General features: G+C 47.3%; 2 protein-coding genes across 3 annotated transcripts in view; both read right to left on the reverse strand.

The window, feature by feature from the left end:
- Positions 1 to 628: 628 nt before the first annotated feature.
- INO80C (INO80 complex subunit C) lies at positions 629 to 8,300 on the reverse strand. Of its 2 annotated transcripts, none has more exons than XM_078864212.1 (5): positions 7,939 to 8,300; positions 6,953 to 7,066; positions 5,501 to 5,609; positions 2,910 to 2,977; positions 629 to 2,191 (listed from the first exon to the last, which is right to left on the reverse strand). In XM_078864212.1, the coding sequence occupies exons 1-5, from the start codon at positions 8,077 to 8,079 to the stop codon at positions 2,060 to 2,062; spliced, it is 564 nt and encodes a 187-aa protein (XP_078720338.1). In that variant the 5' UTR covers positions 8,080 to 8,300; the 3' UTR covers positions 629 to 2,059. The 2 variants fall into 2 exon arrangements, with proteins under 2 accessions (XP_078720338.1, XP_078720337.1); XM_078864211.1 differs by having other exon boundaries at positions 6,914 to 7,066; positions 7,939 to 8,294.
- Positions 8,301 to 9,349: 1,049 nt separating this feature from the next.
- Positions 9,350 to 19,717, reverse strand: part of COG4 (component of oligomeric golgi complex 4) — a 29,474-nt gene continuing 19,106 nt past the window's right edge. Inside the window, exons 14-19 of the mRNA XM_078864215.1 lie at positions 19,021 to 19,137; positions 17,250 to 17,342; positions 15,787 to 15,870; positions 14,933 to 15,034; positions 14,318 to 14,446; positions 9,350 to 11,121 (exon numbers count right to left, since the gene is read on the reverse strand). Of these exons, the coding sequence (XP_078720341.1) occupies positions 10,987 to 11,121; positions 14,318 to 14,446; positions 14,933 to 15,034; positions 15,787 to 15,870; positions 17,250 to 17,342; positions 19,021 to 19,137 (660 nt within the window). The 3' untranslated portion in view covers positions 9,350 to 10,986. The remainder of the gene's footprint in view (positions 11,122 to 14,317; positions 14,447 to 14,932; positions 15,035 to 15,786; positions 15,871 to 17,249; positions 17,343 to 19,020; positions 19,138 to 19,717) is intronic.

Here is a 19,717-nt window from a genome sequence, read left to right on the forward strand (position 1 = left end):
GTGGGGTGTCGAGGCCTAGTACCGCGCAGAGCCTCCGGCCTCGCCTAGATTGCCCACCCGGCCGAGGCTGGGTTCTCAGGCCGCTACCCCCTCCCCCCCCCCCCCCGCTATGATACTGTCTAATCGCTATAATTTTATTATCTACCGACCCTATAATAGTAATTGCACACATTGGGGTGGTGGGGGAATGAAGAGGACGTGAAACTTTGATGAATTTACCTCAGCGTCGCGTGTTAATGCGTGCGCATATTTTTAACGGGAATTAAAAATGGCGTCCACCCCGCAGCGACGGCGTTGCTGCCCGTTGCCAGGGGCCAACAGCCCGTTGCCAGGGGCAACCGCCTTCGCGCATGCGCAACGGCGTGCTTTGCCACGTGCTGGTCGGCAATAGTAAATAAATAAAGAGAAATCGCACTAAATCGATAATCCGTCCGATTTAAAGTTTAGAGACGAAAAATCGGAAATGCCTAAGTTCACCGCGGGGCCGGGGGCGTGCCCACCAGCAAAATTTTATCTCGGCGAACCCCACGGTCCGAGAGCCAAATCCCCCGGAAGCGAGCGTACGCAGATGGACAGACGGACAGACAGACAAAAAATGAATTATATAGGTTAGATTGTAACAAATATATTACACACTTCACATTTATTTTGTATTTAAAGTGTACACAAACATACGAAACTGGCTCTCTGTGACAGCCTTGGAGTTCGATGATAAGCAGGAGGTACACGGAGAGTGCAGTTCAACCACGAGATGAAATGAGAATGGAACTGCAATGCCCCCATAAAAAAGACAAACGCTTGTACAGTGGTTATTACCATTATAGCAAGTGCCAATTTAGACATAACTAGAATTGTCCAACGATTTGCAAGATGGAGCAATGGCACAGTGCCATCAAAAGGATAAAACTTCACCCATTGCACGCTGCAACATCAGAAGTGCCTCCCTGATCTTACAAAAAAATACCGGCTGTTGCAACTATGTATGGCGACATTTCCTTCCACGCTGCTGCCCCACGTTACTGGAATGTCCTCGCCTCTCGGCATAGGCTCAGCTCCCTCCCCTCCCTACATCGTTTCATATCAATTCTAGCTCAGCATGGACAGTTCGACTGCACCTGTACATAAACCCTTGGCCGTTACTTTTCGTATTCCCGTGGTGGTTGTTTCATTTGCTTGGATTCCCTTTGCCTCACGCACATCTCCTCTCCCACCATTCATTACCTCGTTTTTGATGTTTTTTATGTCGATTGTTATTCTTTCTGCGTTATTTTGGCCTGTACCTCCAACGTGTTATTCCAATGTTGCCTCTTCCTCTCTATAATGTTGATGCTGTTCTTGTTCCTACATCTACCTTGGAAACTAGCTGGGTGACTGGATAAAAGGGATTTTCCATGTAACAAAGAAAGACTAAGTTGAATCGCATCAGCTGTGACCTACAGGGCAATAACAATTCACTCCGCCGAGCGACGTGATACACGCTCTCGATTTCGGAGCCGAAATCCGATTCAATAACCAATTCGTAATTCTTATAGTATATTTCAATACATTAATGTTCACATATCATTTTCATGGAACTTAATGAAACATTATCGATGACTAAACCTTAACCGATATAGATTGACGAAACAATGCATCATCACACCCATAATGACCGCTTTTTGGCAACATTCCAATGACATTTGCCATTAATTACAAAAAAGAGGTCTATATGCAGGTTGTGGTTTGGACTTAAGAGTGGATCGTCTCACCACTGCAATTATTACTGAACGTTTCAATTTGAGATCTCTTCCCGGCGATCCGCGCGACGCTCCCTCGCCCTGCAGCCTGCACTAGCGCGGGAGGAAAGTCTACACGCAGGTGGAGGAGCCCGAGGGCGGTGACTTCCTCTCAAAGATTTCATAAAAAGATGAAACAGCACCAACCAGTGCATGTCATGGCATCTTTATACACCATAAGCTTTGTACACTGTATTTAATTTGTGTGTAAGATTCGTGCTTGTGGTTCGCAGCGTAGCTCAACCTCGCTTAAGTCGCGCTAACGCATGGAGAGTTGTACGTTGTTACGGCACGATGCTCGTGGCCTTGCGCAGAGCCAGGTAACCCGACACAATGTCCATGGGCAGCGTGCGCACCTGGGAGAACTCCTCGGCATTGCTGAAGTGGAGTTTGCTCTGTGGGTCCGTGTAACTTGCCTGCAACCAGACACAACACCGAAAGGTTGCTATGGTTGATGAATAATATCTGAGTACATTATTAACTGATTTTGAAGTTGATAGAGCCAATATGAACACATTTGTCAACTACACTGTGGCCTTAAAAAGAAAATTTAAATAGGCAATTGTTCAGGCAATGGCCCTTCTTCATAGCGCATAGACCACGGTCCTAAAACGTCAGGCAGCAGCCCTTCTACAGATTTTGCCACTAGACTGTAGCTATGGTCAAGATTGGTGAATATTTTTTTCAGAGAAAATATGTAGCGGGAAAGAAAATCAATACTTTTTTTGATGAGAAAGTTTGACAACTGCCTTAAATTATTAACTTTAAAAAAATTTACACCTTTTAAATATGTTTTAAATACCTACGTGACTACAATTGGGTGTTACGAGACTTGTTGTTTTTTTCACAGAATAGAAACATTTAATGCATTTTTCCAATTATGAATTCAGCAGTAGAAAGCCATGCTCCCGTGCCATCTGCCACATGTCATCCACACTTCTACTCTTCCCATATCAATGTGAACAACAACAGTTATGCTGGGTGTGCCAAAATTGTATACATACCTACATTCATTATTTTTATAATTCTTAAATCAAATTAATTACATTATTTTCGGAATAGATGACAATATATCATGCAAGTAGCACAATTTACGAATTACTGTATTGTGTAGTGAGTCTGCGTATATCTTACAGGCAAACCAGAGAGGTCTGAATACTTCTTGGCTGGCTTAAACGGTGGAGGAGCGTCGATGTTGCTGTCTGTAAAAATATTGTAAGATGTAAAACAAAGCAAACATTTGTTAAAATTAAAGTTTAAATTTTACACAAAAAAGGCCTCTTTACCAGTAAACACACCTATCACAATATAAAATAAACCAATGCACAAATGACTACTCTAAGTGTATATTATTAATTAATGAACACGTCCAAGGAGTTGCATGTCAGGAATCACATCCTTGACAGATGGGATCAAATCACGGATTTTGTGTACTGTGTTGAATCGAACCTGGATCTTGTGTTTGTTCAAGATTTTGTAAATCTTTTTTGTAACACCTGCTATGTATGGCAAGGTGATTTTTTTGGTTGGGTCCTCAGATGGTTCTCTCCCCATGGTTGGGGATACATTCAGACCGCACAATCCACAAAGTTGTATCCCCAACCATGGGGAGAGAACCATCTGAGGACCCAACCAAAACCATTACCTTGCCATACAATTGCGTGTGCTTCCTGACATGCAACACCCTGGTGTCTACAAACTAAGTTGTGTCTGCGGCAGCAGTTACATCGGGGAAACGAAACGACATGTCTCGGACTGTGTTCGTGAACACAAGGCAGATTTGAAACACGGCAGAACCAATATCTCTGCCGTTGCTGATCACTGTTTTAACGCGGTGGGTTCACACGATATTGTTTGTTCCGGGACCAAGGTACTCTGCAAACCTTCGGGCTACCATCAAAGATTTGTCCATGAAGCCATCCAGATATATAAACACAGACAATTTCAACCAAGAAGATGGGTACAAACTGAGCAATCATTGGAAGGATGTTATTAACCGGTTTAGGTCAAAACTGGCTATGATGCCCCCCCCCTTCCTGCCTGGCGATGTTAGCAGCTATTCTCGACTCTCTTGAGTCACAGCTTCTCTCTCCCCCTGCCACCGATTATCTATGCCCCACCCCCTCTCTCTCCCCCTGCCGCAGATCTCCCCCTTGTCTTACGCATAGCCCCTTTCTTATCTATGCCCCACCCCCTCTCTATCCTCCTGCCGCTTGTCCAGAGGTCGCAAACGGGTTTTGATTCCTTACCCGTACCCGGCCGCACCAGGGTCGCAAATGGGTACCCGTACCCAGCCGGGTACGAGTACCCGTTCCCTACCCGTACCCTACCGAAATGAGTGACAAACGGTTACTCACCAGTGACTCACGGCCTACCCTAGTGACTCACGGCCTACCCGTACCCGGCCGCACCAGGGTCGCAAACGGCTACCCGTACCCGGCCGGGTACGGGTAGCCGGGTATCGGGTTTGTCTCATGCGCAGCAGTCGTTTATGACTCTTGGGCTATGCCCATTTCTACCCTTTAGAAGCAGCCTGAATCAGCAGCTTGCCTCCTACCTTATATAACCACTTGTTGCAGCAGCTCTTTCTCCTTCGTCAGCAGTTCTGCTGTGTTGGTCTCACCCGATGACGGTTGCTTGTGTTGCGATCGAAACGTCGTGATCCATTATTTTTCTACCTACGTGACTTTACCAAAAGAACCAAAGAGTATGGATTCCTGCAGTCACTAAATCTTCAAATCAACATTATATTAACATTCGGTATTTTGCTTAATTTGGAAAATTTCCAGCTCTGAAAAACTAAATATTTAACTTATTCCTGCAAGATAATAAGTTAAACTAATATATACTTCAAAATACACAAAACAAACTCATCATGTGTTGAACCGAACATTTCAATTTGGAATGTAGAAAAATTTCAATAAATTTTGGAACAATTTTGTCCTTCTCAGATCTAACACAAAAGATCAGTTTTCTTGCATTGAAACGATGCTTCTAAATTTCGATTTAAAGCTTTCGTGACTTCAGGGATTCATCTTCTTGGTTGAATAATACATAGTGTAATATTACAATGTATAGTCTATAAGCATATTAGTTGCTGCGGCGCCATATTATTAACATTCCTTCCCTTTATTAATTCTAACCTTACTCCCTCCCTTTGATACTGCTAATCCTGCATAATGCATGAGCATAATGACTTTAAACCCCTCGCTAATCCTCCTACGCATTTCACAAGTAGTACTAATCGCATATCTGCATTTTCCATAAATATGCTAAATTCCTCTTGATATGCAAATTATTTTGTCAAGATGCTCTTCGCCCCTCCATCCCAGCATAAATAGTCGCTCCAAGCCTGGGGCATGCCATTCAGACTCTGTCTTCTCGACAGACCTGTTCTCCACCTGAAGACGGCTGCTTGCGTTGTGGCCGAAACGTCGTGAGAATTATTTTATTATGTTTTATTTTTTTTATTTTATTATTTTCCTTCTACGTGACTTTATCGAAAGAACCAAGAAGATGCTTCTAAAATTAAGCACCCCCAGAGGGCTGTGCGGCTGATGGAATACTTTGATATTTTATGAAGAGTGGCAAATATGGGGAGGCGTTTTGTCTACTCATTTATTTTAGCATACGCCAGTATTCACTCAATTTCACCGTCTCTCCCCACAAATCCTTGATTTAACTTTGTCACCAGTCCGCTCCGTGACGAGTCACGCCGTACGCACATGTGGCATCATCAGGGCTCCAGTTCATGCTGCGCTCGGCTGCGATGATCTGCTTCAGGTTCTTCCACACGCGCGACTTGCGAACTCCCACGCCACCCAGACCTGAGTGCTACAGGACACACACACATGCCACTGATGAGACACTGAATTGCGACACCAGTTCAGTATGCTGGTAATAAACCGATGCTACTCCCAGAAGGGCACGTGGCTGGTGGGACGTGTAAATAAACTTATTTTGTATGTGGAGAGGCAGATGTGGGAAGGACTGTTGTCTATTTCTCACATGTGCCTCATGTGGGATAATACACGAAGGGGATTCCACTGGCACGACCCTCACCTTGACAAATCAAGGTGTTTAAGTCGATCACAAGGACGTAGGGTTATAGGTTCCACCTCAGATTACAAACTATTTACGGAATAATTTTAATTGCCACCTATATTTAGACTTTTAAAATTTTTACTTTCTGAGGCCTCATGCCAAGGTATCAATAATAATGTACAACCCCTTTGTGAATGTTATCAATAATTTGTTTGAAATATTTCACATGGGAAAGCCTTTGAGATGTACACTTTGTTTGCACAGCTGTTCAGGGTGTACATCGACAAATACGTATCCACTGCTGGATGAAGGACTCTTTAAGCCGTGCCGATCATGGCCATACCTCACCACTCAGTAAGTGGAGGACCAGGACCGATTAATATATCACTTGCCACTGATGTTAGCCATGGTCATATAGCAAACTCGGGTTACAGGGTTTACAAGCCCAGTGCATTAACCACTGCCCCCCTTCCTGCAAGTCAGAGGTTACAAAATTAACCACTTAGTTTGGCGATAAGCGTCATTTCAACACGAACAGGCAAATGCTAATGCCTAAACTAAACAATTTTAGTTTACCAGGTAAGGCCCAGTGATCTATATAGCTCTTTTTCAGAAGTGACCTGGCCACAAAAAATAGCTTAACAAAGTAGCTTATCACGTGGAAATTCACAGTAGCCAAAGACTTTAGACGCGCGATGTTGATTCTAAATGTGGAGGGGAAAACCGGAGGACCAGGAGAAAAATCCACGGGACCATGGGGAGAGAGACGTGCAAACTCCAAATATACAGCAGCAGGTATCAGGGTCGAAATTGAACCCACGAACTCCTGTACACCAGGCGAGGTAGTTAAGATCTCGCCACCGTGACGCCTCAGACCAGCAGGAGGTGCGAGATGTCTTGAGACGCGTTAGGGACAGGGCCGGCGGTAGGCGGGAGCTGGGCCCAGCATCACCAGTAGTGGTGGTCCCTTTGGTGCCACTCAAGTCCATGGCAGCCGCAGATTGCTGGTCACAGTGCCGCCCCCCGCACACACAACTTCTCTATTGCCCAACGCTCCGTCCGACAGGAGCCGGGTCTGACTCATAGCCACCCACGGTGAAGCTGGGGTTCTTGAAGGGAAGGGCCTTGCTCACGGCCGGCTCTGCCGACACGAGCACCGGCACCGCCTCCTTCTCCTCCACCGTCGTCGCCGTCGTTGTCGCCGTCGTCACCTCCCCCTCGCAAGTTGAGACTCCCGGCTGCTGCAGCTGCATCATCACACAGAGCACCAGCCATGCACAGAAGCATCACGCACCACTGTCGTGCTTGTTACAGGTATGCCCTCTGCACAAGCACTTCCCTGGGTGAATACAGATGCAATGCCACGTGTCCTCGCTCCCATCCCCGCACTCGCTCTCACTTCGCACTCGCTCCTCACTTGCTCCTCACCACTCACTCCTTAATTCTTCCTCACCCCTCACTCACCGTTCATTCGCTCCTCAACCCTCACCCCTCACCCGCCCCTCACCCCTCACCCGCCCCTCACCCCTCACCCGCCCCTCACCCCTCACCCGCCCCTCACCCCTCACCCGCCCCTCACCCCTCACCCGCCCCTCACCCCTCACCCGCCCCTCACCCCTCACCCGCCCCTCACCCCTCACCCGCCGCTCACCCCTCACCCGCCCCTCACCCCTCACCCCTCACCCGCCCCTCACCCCTCACCCGCCCCTCACCCCTCACCCGCCCCTCACCCCTCACCCGCCCCTCACCCCTCACCCGCCCCTCACCCCTCACCCGCCCCTCACCCCTCACCCGCCCCTCACCCCTCGCCCCTCACCCCTCACCCGCCCCTCACCCCTCCCTCACCCCTCACCCGACCCTCACCCCTCACCTGACCCTCACCCCTCGCCCCTCACCCGCCCCTCACCCCTCACCCGCCCCTCACCCCTCCCTCACCCCTCACCCGACCCTCACCCCTCACCCGACCCTCACCCCTCACCCGACCCTCACCCATCACCCGACCCTCACCCCTCACCCGACCCTCACCCATCACCCGACCCTCACCCATCACCCGACCCTCACCCATCACCCGACCCTCACCCCTCACCCCACCCTCACCCGACCCTCACCCGACCCTCACCGCGCGTTTCTTGATGTTGGGTTTCGTTGCTGTCGCCGCTGCCGCGACCGCGAAGGCCGCGCCGCTCCCGGGCCGCTTCTTGCAGCGTGGCCGCGGGGGGGGAGCAGGAGGAGGAGCGGCGCTCAGCGGCACCGCCGACATGGCCGGGGGCCCAACTCCCTGCAAGTCTCAGCGCCTCGCCCTCCCCAAGTCTCCCCGCGTCTCCCTCAGTCCCCACGAAGCGGGCCGCGTCTCCCTCTCAGTCCCCGCGTCTCCCTCTCTGTTACCCGCGAGGCGGGCCGCGTCTCCCCTCGCGAGACCGCAACGGAGTCGCCGTGACACCGCCTCCGAGCGCCGCCATTGGCTGGCGCCGTGGTCACGCGGTCGCCGTGGGCACGCGAGAGTCGCCATTGGCTGGCGCGGTCACGCGGTCGCCGTGGGCACGCGAGAGCCGCCATTGGCTGGCGCGGTCACGCGGTCGCCGTGGGCACGCGAGAGCCGCCATTGGCTGGCGCGGTCACGCGGTCGCCGTGGGCACGAGAGAGCCGCGCGATCCACGTGCCGGAGTGGCCACCAAGGGGCCACGGCGATTGTGCCAGGCTACGTGCACTTTGAGGGCACGTGAAGTGTCGAAGGCCCACTGGCAGGAGATCACGGTACATGTGCCATGGGTTGGCTGACTGAGATGACTGGCAGATGCACCACCTGTGCCAACTTTTGGCGTTTTATTCACTCGGCGCCCCGCTCGTTGTTCTGAGCGTCGCTCCGCTGCCCTCGGTTGTTGCTGGAGGGCGACTGCCTCCATCTGCGCAGTAGCAGCAGTGTCCTCCACAGAGGCCGATCTGGACACTACTGGTACCGGTCATCGGCAAGTCCACTCAGTTCCACATCCTCCTCGCTTAACCCAATTGTCCTCGTCTGACAGTACTATTACATCACAGATATATCACAGTGATATAGCTACACCACAGATATATCAGTGATATAGCAGATACATGCGCTTACATTGATGATTATCCCGTATTGTAATGCCTGCCACCTGATTGCTCTATAAAGGTTAGGCGGCCTTCACCTTCTCTCGTGTCTGCTGTATGGCACGGCATGAACCTGTCATGGATTGGTTATATTACTCATCTGCCTAAGGACGCATCAAAGAAGCTTGGTTTTCTATTTCTATATTAAAGCCTCTTTAGCTCTCAACATTATTACGACACAGCACAGGCAAAAGTTGGAACTGCCATTCTGGGATGAGGTACCCAGGTGTCTAAACTTCACTGCACCTGATGGAAGAGTAAAGCAGCGGTCAGGTTGACTCATGATCCAACACTCACCGGTTCACTCGCGGTCAGTTATCTCTATCGCGAGTGCCATGGTTACTGTTCGTGAACTTCACTCATTCAGTCCTCTGCAATCGATGCAATGTAAAACTCTATGTCAGCCGTCACCTTTATTCAGGAATTTATGTACACACTCACGTATGTACAATCGGAGGAACAAATAAAGAACTAAATGCACGCTTCCCATCACTGCCGAGGTTCGTTACACCTTTTTTTTCAGCCCCGAGTGCAGAGTTTGTACAGCACGTGTTTCCTCAACCGCCGCGTCACCAACTCTGCAACCCGTCCGTGTCGAACTCCTGTTATCTCTGCCTCCTCTTCCCCCTCGCGCCACTCTGCTCTCACGCTCTCCCCGCTCTCTCACCCTCTTGTACTCACGTCTGCCCCACCCTAACTCCACTCATCCTCTATACCTCTTCGATTTATCCTCTTCCTCACATCCACCTCTTTTGAACGCCCGTCACCCCCACTCTCTCCAGATCACCCTCCCACCTCTGGAACTCGAGAATCCTGACTTCTGCTTAACCTACTTTGCTACACCTCACCTGTAAAAAAACACAATATTAAATTTCGATTTAAAGCTTTCGTGAATGCAGGGATTCATCTTCTTTGTTCTTTCGGTAAAGTCACGTAGAATGGAAATAAGAAAATAATAAAAATAAAACAAGAATTTTTATTATTTTATTATTTCCATTCTACGTGACTTTACCGAAAGAACCAAGAAGATGAAACACAATATTACTTTGTACGGGACTAAGAAAATTACAGTTCATCCTCTGGACCTGTGCAAAAAAAAACCTTATATGAATGGATGTTGTTGCGAAATTTCTGTCAACCCTTTCCCCAAATGGCATATACCAAAGCATGAAATCTTGTTACACTGTGCTAACGAAAACACAGTACACGATAATTTCTTCAACGTTGAATGCATTTGAGGATTTGGTTATCTTCTCTGAAAGCGACAAACACTGATTTGAACTTTACTGAGATTACAAATACCATGGGCAGAGTTATAAAATAACCCGAGGACAATTTCTCCCCCCTTGCGGACGGATCTCGATTCGTGCAGTAGGGTAATTGCATTGTGAGTGGAAAGCTGTTGCCACAACTTTTCTCTGCGACTGCAACAAAAATTGTATGTAGTGCACATCATGTTGGATGAATGCATTTTTATGCATTAAGTGAATTTTCACCAATAAATATGCGCCTTGTCCTCTTCACAGTGGACATTTAAGATCCCCTGACATCATCTGAAACAAGTGGGCCATCGTGTGTTGGCGGCTTGGTCGAAATGTTACAAGTTCGGAAAAAAAGAGCCGCAAATTACTTGTTTGGAATATACATAACAATCATCACCCCCTAATGCAACAAAAAAATTTGTAGGACCCGGCAGAATAAGAGTCTTGAGACTCAGTGAGGCTTTCCTGGGTAAACAAATATAATAACAGAAGAAATATAGAACTTCAGAGCTGAAATCCTGTGGTTGTGTAGTGTCACGTAATGCAACATGTCGGGGTGCTATTGTGCACCGCACTAGGTGACCAATGCCCTGTGGACTGCCATGATGTGGCGTGCTTTTGTGCACCGAGTGTGCATGCGCTATTGCTGTGTGTGTGTGGTGTGCTATTGCTGTGTGCGATGCACTATTGCTGTGTGTGTGTGATGCACTATTTCTGTGTGCTTGTGACGAGCTCTCGAGGTAACATTCGTCAGGTCCTGGCCCGCTGCTCGCTCAGAGGCGCAGTCGCTTGATGTCCTCGCTGCGGAAGTCGGCGCGCAGCGACAGGGCGCGGCGCACCTCAGCGGGCGTGAGCCGCCACGTTAGTGGCCCCGAGTTCGGACCCCAGTAGTCCAGGATTTCCGTCACCTGGACACGGTCCACAGGGGAAGCGGTTTTGGGCGGCGCAGGTGATGGAAAAACCAGGGAGTGATCTCCCGTGGAGCGTGTATCATGTTTCACCTGGCCACTGAGGGGGGCGAAAACTTGTAACATCAATAAAAGCACTTCTTCGCATTATCCACTTCACTTTTAAGTTTACAAATCCATTTCGTACTTCACACAAAGTATAACTCCACTTTATATTATTAGGTTTTATCGGTAAAGTCACGTAGGTGAAAAATTAAAATTAATAAAAGTAAACTCACACTCACATCTGCTGCTGTGTCGTCACCGAACTCTAAACATATTTTATTTAAAGCTAGCCTATCACTAATCTCGGAGAGAATAAGGTTACTCCGATCTGAACTCGATAATTTAGACAAGACTCTTACAAACGTATTTAATGTTAACACAAAAAATGTCCCCTTCCGATTGGAACCACGTTGACAACATGACTTCTGCTTCTGCTGACTCAATGTCAGCCAAATGCAAAGCTAACCTGATTTCTAAATTCAACCTCCTATCTAAGAAGAAACCAGAGCCACACATCACAAAGCTGGATGTCAACAAGACCGTTATTAATCAGAGTAACATCCCAATTTCTGACAATCTGAAGACGGTACTAGATAGAGGACTAAATTTCGCTGTCACCCCTAAATATATACCAGTAGAGGATGTGATTTCTCAGATTGATGTAGCCCTCAGAGGCATAGGACACATCCATGCGGATGTGGCAAGAGCTGAAATAGCCACTATTCTTAAGAATGCTAAGAAACCCACTAGTAACATTAGCAAAAACGAACGCTCTGAACTCGCGGACCTAAAAAAGAGAGATGATATAGTCATCCTCTTGGCAGACAAGGGCAATGCCACGGTCATCATGGATAAAGATTCATACAACAACAAAATCCTGGACCTACTTAATTATGGGAGTTACTCCAAAATTAAAAACGATCCTACTAACAGCCTAACGACAAAAACGAACAAAATCATCACGAGTTCGACTTCCCTAATCGAACCAACCAAACGTCCCTCTCTAAAACCATCAGCGGCAAGACCTCCCAGACTCTATGGTCTTCCCAAGATCCATAAAGAAGGCACCCCGCTACGACCCATCATGTCGACGAGTAACTCTCCTACTTACAAACTGGCCCGGTTTCTATCAGATACTCTGCTTCCCTTCACAGGCAAGACCTCTTCGGCAGTACTCAATTCAACCCAACTAGTCTCTATGGTCAAGGACATGCTACTATCTCCTGATGATATCCCCGTCAGTTTTGATGTAGTATCTCTGTTTACCAAAGTCCCAGTACCTGACACCCTAACAATAATTGAGGACTTGGTCCAACATGGATTGAATTCGGATGTACCTGCGCTGGTTAGGCATTGCCTCACCAACACTTATTTTACCTGGAATGGCACCTTCTACAAACAGAATGAGGGTACCCCTATGGGCTCCCCCTTGTCACCAGTGATAGCCAACATGTTCATGGATGACACTTTCGTCATTTGGCCACATGGCCTCCCAGCATTGAACCACTTCTTGGACCACATCAATTCCAGACACCCATCCATCAGATTCACCATGGAAGTGGAGAAAGATGGTAAACTACCATTCTTAGATATTCTGTTTGAGAGGAGACCTGACGGATCCTTGGGACATTCTGTCTACAGGAAAGCCACCCACACAGATTCCTACTTGAAACCGGATTCCCACCACCACCCATCTCAAAAGAATTCTCTCATCAAAACGCTATACCACAGAGCTCATGGCATTTCTGACCAACACCACCTGGCCAGTGAATTAAGACATGTACATCGGGCCCTTAGGATGAACGGATACTCTGACCGCACCATCCACCAAGCTGTTTCTCCCACCATACAGAAACAGCCACATGAAACTCCGATCAAAACGATCACGTTGCCATACATAGCAGGCGTGACCAAAAAGATCTCCAAAATTCTAAGCAAACATAAAATCCAAGTCCGATTCAGTACAGTACATAAAATCCGTGATCTAATTCCATCTGTGAAAGATGTCATTCCTGACTTACAATACCCTGGAGTCTACAAACTGAGTTGCAGTTGTGGTGATTGCTACATTGGAGAAACTAAACGTCATATCTCTGATCGTGTCCGCGAGCACAAGTCAGATCTGAAACACGGCAAAACTCATTCTTCCGCCGTTGCTGATCATTGCTACAATGCTGTGGGCTCTCATGAAATTGTCTTTTCCGAGACCAAGGTACTCTGCAAGCCTCCTGGCTACCATCAAAGGTTTGTACACGAGGTCATCCAAATATACAAACACAGACAATTTCAACCGTGATGATGGGTACAAACTTAGTAATCATTGGAAAGTTGTTATTAACCATGCAAAAAAGATTTAACTACACATATTTGGAGCATACCTGGCAGCGATTTCAGCCGCACCACCTCTACATAACAAAGGCTCAGTCAACCATTCTACACAACAAAGACTAATTTCCTGGCAGCGATTTCAGCCGCATCACCTCTACATTACAAAAGCCTCAGTCCCATTTACACGCACCTTTACATCATCCGCACCTAGTTTACACAACAAAGGCTCATTCCTAACGGCGTGCTTCAGCCGCACCGAACCTCACAAAAATAATATTCAGGGCCTACCTTGGCTCCTCCCACCCTCAACCAGTATATATACAAGGACTGTTTTCTTGGAATTTCTCTCCCTTGATACAGCTATCGTGCTGTGACGGTTCCACCTGAAGACGGAAGCTTGTGTTGCCTCCGAAACGTCATGATGTTTATTTTATTTTTATTTTACTTTTATTAATTTGAATTTTAATTTTTCACCTACGTGACTTTACCGAAAAAACCTAAGAATATGAATCCTTGCAGTCACGAAAGCTTCAAATCTAGAATTATAACTCCACTTACCTAGCACCTTCATAAAAAATGCATTAATTGTAACTTAAATTGGCCAAACATCCAAATTATGAAAAATTACTTAGAAATTACTCAATTTGGATTATACAGAACAACACCGCCCCCTACTGCGATAACTTGGCAGGTCCCCCCTGAATGAGACCTTGCAGGATAAACATGCAGAATAATTTGTGCCTGAGTGAATACTGACATTCCCTTCCGAACGAAGCAACTCCTAAAATGTTCTTTCATTACTGATCGGCATGCTGAACCTCACCCGCTCCAGGTTGAGGATGGTGGCCATCTGTGTGAGCCGAGCAAACTTGTCACGGATGGTCCAGGTCGTGATGGAGGTGAGGTAGGCCACCAGTGCCCTCAGCTCCTTGTCAAACTGCAGTCCTCCCAGCTGCAAAATAAAGGTCGGCCCTGCTTGTTTTATTGTACAGGGTGGCAGGGTGATGGTGGTATATACGTCTGTATGTTGAACTTCTTTCGCACCGCATGTAGCCGCCAACCATGCTAATCGAAGGTGCGGAGTGGTAACACTCGTGCCTCAGCACGAAGGATCCTGGGTTCGATTCCGAACTCAGGCAGCTTTTCTGTATGGAGTTTGTATGTTCTCCCCCTGTTCTGCATGGGTTTCCACGGGGTTCTCCCGCTTCCTTCCATGGCTAAAGAAAACAATGTAACCGGTAATGGCCAAACATCCCGATGCCGAAATATTACAAGCACATTACTCAAATGGGATGACACGTGGCTACATTGCCCCCGACTGTGAGTCTGGAGACTCAGTAAATCTTCTCTGGTAACCAAGCGTAACAACAATAATAAAGCTGTCCCAGTGGTAGTGGGTTCCCGTCTCCACTCCAGCCAGTGGGCACGGGTCACTCACCCGGCTGAATGTGGTTTTATGCACGCAGCGCTCCATCTCCTGGCTGATGAGGCCCGTCGCGAGCCCAATGAGGCTGTCGTATATGGAGGGCGACACGGCCGCCTGCCACAATACGAAGGCCAGCGAGGCCCCATTACACGGCAGGTATTACAAGAGACGTTCTTTTGTACAAGCATGTTTAAGAAAATGTACGTTAATCATAATCCACATTGCAGTGTCTACAGCCTTTTCTCAATCCACTGCTGGATGAGGGCCTCCTCACGCCAGGTGGGTTGTGGCCGTTATTTGATCATACTTCACCGCACTGGGTTCGTCTGGGTTGGTAAAGCATAGAAGTAGCAGCAGAGAATAACAGTACAATGATGGATGTGTTGCGCTGCCCTCTGCTGTCCACCACGTAGCGCCACTGCAGCCAAAAGCAATCTGCTGTGCGCAGTGGCCGCCCATACGAGCACTATCCAGGCTCAACTCTGCTTCGCTGCAGAGAGCCGGGCGTTAGGGTGGCGAGATGTTAACTACCTCGCCTGGTATGCAGGATATCGTTGTGTTCGATCCCGACCCTGACGCCTGTATATTTGGAGTTTGCATGTTCTGCCCATGGCCGCGTGGATTTTTCTCCGGGTCTTCCGGGTTTTCCCTCTACATTTAGAAACATGCATTTGGAGTATGTGGCTGCTATAAATTTTACACATGACAGGCTGCTTCATTGAGCTATCATTTTTGGCCAGGTCACTTCTGAAAAAGAGCTATATAGCTCAGTGGGCCTCACCTGGTTAAAAAAAGAAGTTTTTATAGACTTCTTAGCACGAGCTAATTGCATTTTACATACAGGAGCCCAATCTGCGATCGCTTACCTTGAACTCTGCCATCAGCTGCTCGAAATTAATGATGAACTTCTGAGCCCAGGGGTCGTTGGCCTCGTAGTCATTGAATTCCTCCTGGAACGCGACGTACACACGCACGCCACCGCAGCGTCACCACCATGGCTAAGTCTTTGTCGCTGTTAATTCACTCATTTTCAGGGTTGTGCAACGATAACCGGTAATCCATAAGAGTTTTTTTTGGGTTAGATCGCGTAAATATAAATGTCATTAAACCTGCCACCACCCGACACAGCCAATTTATAAGGTTTGTTGCGTAAACAGAACATGCCAATTTTTTACTAGTACAGCACACCGGTGTGTTGTAGAGTAAATCCACAACATTTACAATCTGAGTGCGACGTTTCGCCAGTAATTATAACTAGCTTCATCAGTAATTACTGATTTGTAATTACTGGCGAAACATCGTACTTAGATTATAGAATGTTGTGGATTTACTCTACAACACACCGGTGTGCTGTACTAGTAACAAATTGGCATGTTCTGTTTACGTAACAAACCTGACTAATTGGCTGTGTTGGGTGGTGGCGGGTTTAATGACATTTATATTTATGCGATCTAACCCAAAAACATCTATTATGGATAATATTGGTCGCGAAAGCCTATGTGTTAAAGATAACCGGTAAACCGGTCACCATTTCCAAAATCGGTAACCGGTTCAGGCAGTCAGGAACCGGAAAACGGATTCCAGTAGGATTTTAGTCATGAATACACCGATTTAAGAAACGTGCCCCATTGTTTCAACTCCTGTGTCGGGAGATTGAATCGAAACCGGTGACCTCTGGATTGCAAGTCCAGTGCACTGACCAATGCACCGTGGCAACACCCTTCAAATCGAAGACTAAAGTTGTAAGTCAACTCTTGCAAATACTACCCTAGTCACTTTGGGCGGCAGGGTTGCACAGTGGTAACACTTGTGCCACACGGCAAGAAGGACCTGGGTTGTATACCTGACTCGGGCACCTTTTGGTTGGAATTCTCCCCATGTTCTGCATGGTTTTCCTCGCATATCTAATAAAACATTTAATGTTACTGGTATTAGTTAAAACACCTTAATGTTAAAAGATTACCGGCAAATCACTCGATTGGGATAACGCACAGCAGCAACATCGCCCCCCCCCCCTCTACTCCGAACACTTGGTAGGACCCTCCTGAAAAGAGCCAAGACTCGGTGAGGCTTTCATGAGTAATCACGTCTACTCATGATTACATCACATTTACATCACTCCTGGGAATGAGACTGCCGTTGGTCTCTTGGGTTTCTCAGCCGGTTGAACAGAATGAAATGCCTCTGACAAGTGACCCGACAGGGGCTCTATACCCGACCCACGCAGCTCCCTCCACACACACGGTGAGGGGTGGGGGTGGGGGGAGGGGGTGGGGGGCCGTCTGGCGTGAGTGTGCCAGGTGCCGTGGCTCGGCCTGTGGAGCGGCACCTCCTCGATGTTGTGCGAGACGAGCAGGAAGTCGTTCATCCAAGGCTTCACTTGCGGCATGATGGCTGCGTTGTTCAGCTCTGCCAAACCCTCCTGTGAGGCGGACAGCGTGAACGGACGGACTGCATGCATGGACAGACTATGTGCACATACAGCTGGTGTGTACACAGGCACCGTGCGCACCACACGGCCTGCAAACGGGGCCTACAAGCGCCCATGTTCTACAGACGCACGTCGCCACGGTGGCAGTGCGTCGCTACTGCGGTGATACTGCGTCGCCACTGTGATAATAGTGGTGCACAACTAACAAAAACGCATCGGGCGGCGTATTCAGATGCATTTCTGCGGCCGTCTGGAACGTTCTTCCTTCCGATTTTAGGAAGACAGTGGGGCTATGCGCTTTTATATAATCTAGATTGAAAACTCATTTTTTGGAACTGCTTTTTGTGTTTAGTTTGTTATCCTTCCCCCCGCACCTCCGATTAGCAAATACTTGGCAGGACCCTCCTGAAAGGGAGACTTGAGACTCGGTGAAGCATTTTTCCACCTCCAATTCGCACAGTTGGCTACGTACAGTGCGAAAGAAGTTCAACATGCATACCATAGCACTGACTTTTGGTTGAACTTCGTAAGCCGCCTTCATTTCGCTGGTGAATATTTACGACCATTACAAGCACAAGCAGACCTCACTTAGCGCTCAAGATGCGTTCCTGTAAAAGTGAGCATGACCCAAATCGGAGCTAAAAGGGATCACGCTAAGCAAGGTTTGCCTGTATAGGGAGAACTGTCAAATAACAGGGCACTTGTATAAATTGCAGTCCAAGTCAAAGTGATTTTCTGCTTAAATAATAACTAAAACAAACAGTTTAAAGGGTAAAAACCTACTACTATATTTTGCCACTGGTAAAGGAGGTCTCATAGTGTAAATGCTTACCCCGAGCTCTCAATACTCTGATAGTGCACTGTTTTTTGAGTTGTACGCCTTTTGGCGTCATCTGGTCCAACACCAATGGAGACTAGGCTCTAAGGAAAGCTGTCTCGGGTGTGGACCAATCAACTTCAAGGACAGTGCATATCATTACCATTATCAGAGTTGTTTCTTTTTGTTTGCATTTGACTGCTTGTGTTGCAGTTATTGCAAACATGATGCCTTGTATAAAGGTGTCAGTTTTGTACCAGTTTAAAGGGTAAAAACCTACTACTATATTTTGCCACTGGTAAAGGAGGTCTCATAGTATACAGCAGGCGTCAAGGTCGGGATTGAACCAACAATCTCCTGTATCCCAGGCTAGGTAGTTAACATCTCATCACCGTGGCACCCACATGAACAATAAGGCATTGGTGCTCATGTTCTGTTAGAGCCCTGAGCCAGTGGTAACAGTTCCATATTCCTATGGTGCGGCAAGCCTGTCTATTATAAAAAAAAATGTTAATTTAGTAAATGATTTTTAAAATGTATTTATAATATAATTTGTATTCTGAGTGTCTATTGCTGCTGTGTACAACGCTTTGAGATAGATGAAAAGCGCGATATAAATATAATTATCTATCGGAAAACCACCGTTGACTTCCCCACAAAGTGGGACTTATTTTTAAATCCCGAGGGGGTTGTTGGGCTGAGTCAACTCTAACCAGGACTTGAACTTGCAACCTCTGATTGCGAGCCACTCATTCTACTGCTGAGTCACCTGGCTGGTTTGTACATTACAGTGTAAGGTAAGATATTCTCAGTCTTACGGTCTCCTGGATTATTAATATTGTAAGATCTTACCTGCAAGAGGTCCTTGAAATGGTTGGAGACAGACACCAGGTCTGAGAGACAGCTGTCCACTTTGGCACGGGACTGCTCACTCTTGGTGCCTTGATTAAGCAACATCTGGCAGTCAGCCTGGGTACAAACACACACACAGAGGCACACCATTACAAGCACGTAAGTGCAAACACAAGGTACAATCCAATAACGTTTCACCACAAATCTGTCTGTCCACCTAGTTGTAATTACAGGCGAAACGTCGTACTCAGATTGTAAATATTGTAGAATTGCTCTTCAACACACCGTTGTGCTGTACTAGTAACGAATTGCCATGTTCTGTTTACGTGACAAACCTTACGAATTGGCTGTGTTGGGTGGTGGCGGGTTTAACGACACATTTATATTTACGTGATCTAACCCAAAAAAACCTATATTATGGATGATTATAGTCGCGAAAGCCTACATGTTAAACTGACAAGGTACAATAAAACATTATATTGCACACACACTTACCCAGGGGAGCCTCAGTGACTCACAAGACACTTTTTTAGGAGGGTCTTGCTGTGTTTTTGCAGTATGGGGTGACAACAATGATGATGCTATGAATATTTCTTTATGAGAATATTTTTTTAAACTGGAGGAGGAATTCGATGAGCTATGAAGCTTTTTTCACAGATCTCCAGTAGGTGATTTCTACGTGTGATTGCTATGTGTG

The sequence above is a fragment of the Lampetra fluviatilis genome, chromosome 17 (genome assembly GCF_964198595.1).
Source record: "Lampetra fluviatilis chromosome 17, kcLamFluv1.1, whole genome shotgun sequence".
Lineage (NCBI taxonomy): Eukaryota > Metazoa > Chordata > Hyperoartia > Petromyzontiformes > Petromyzontidae > Lampetra > Lampetra fluviatilis.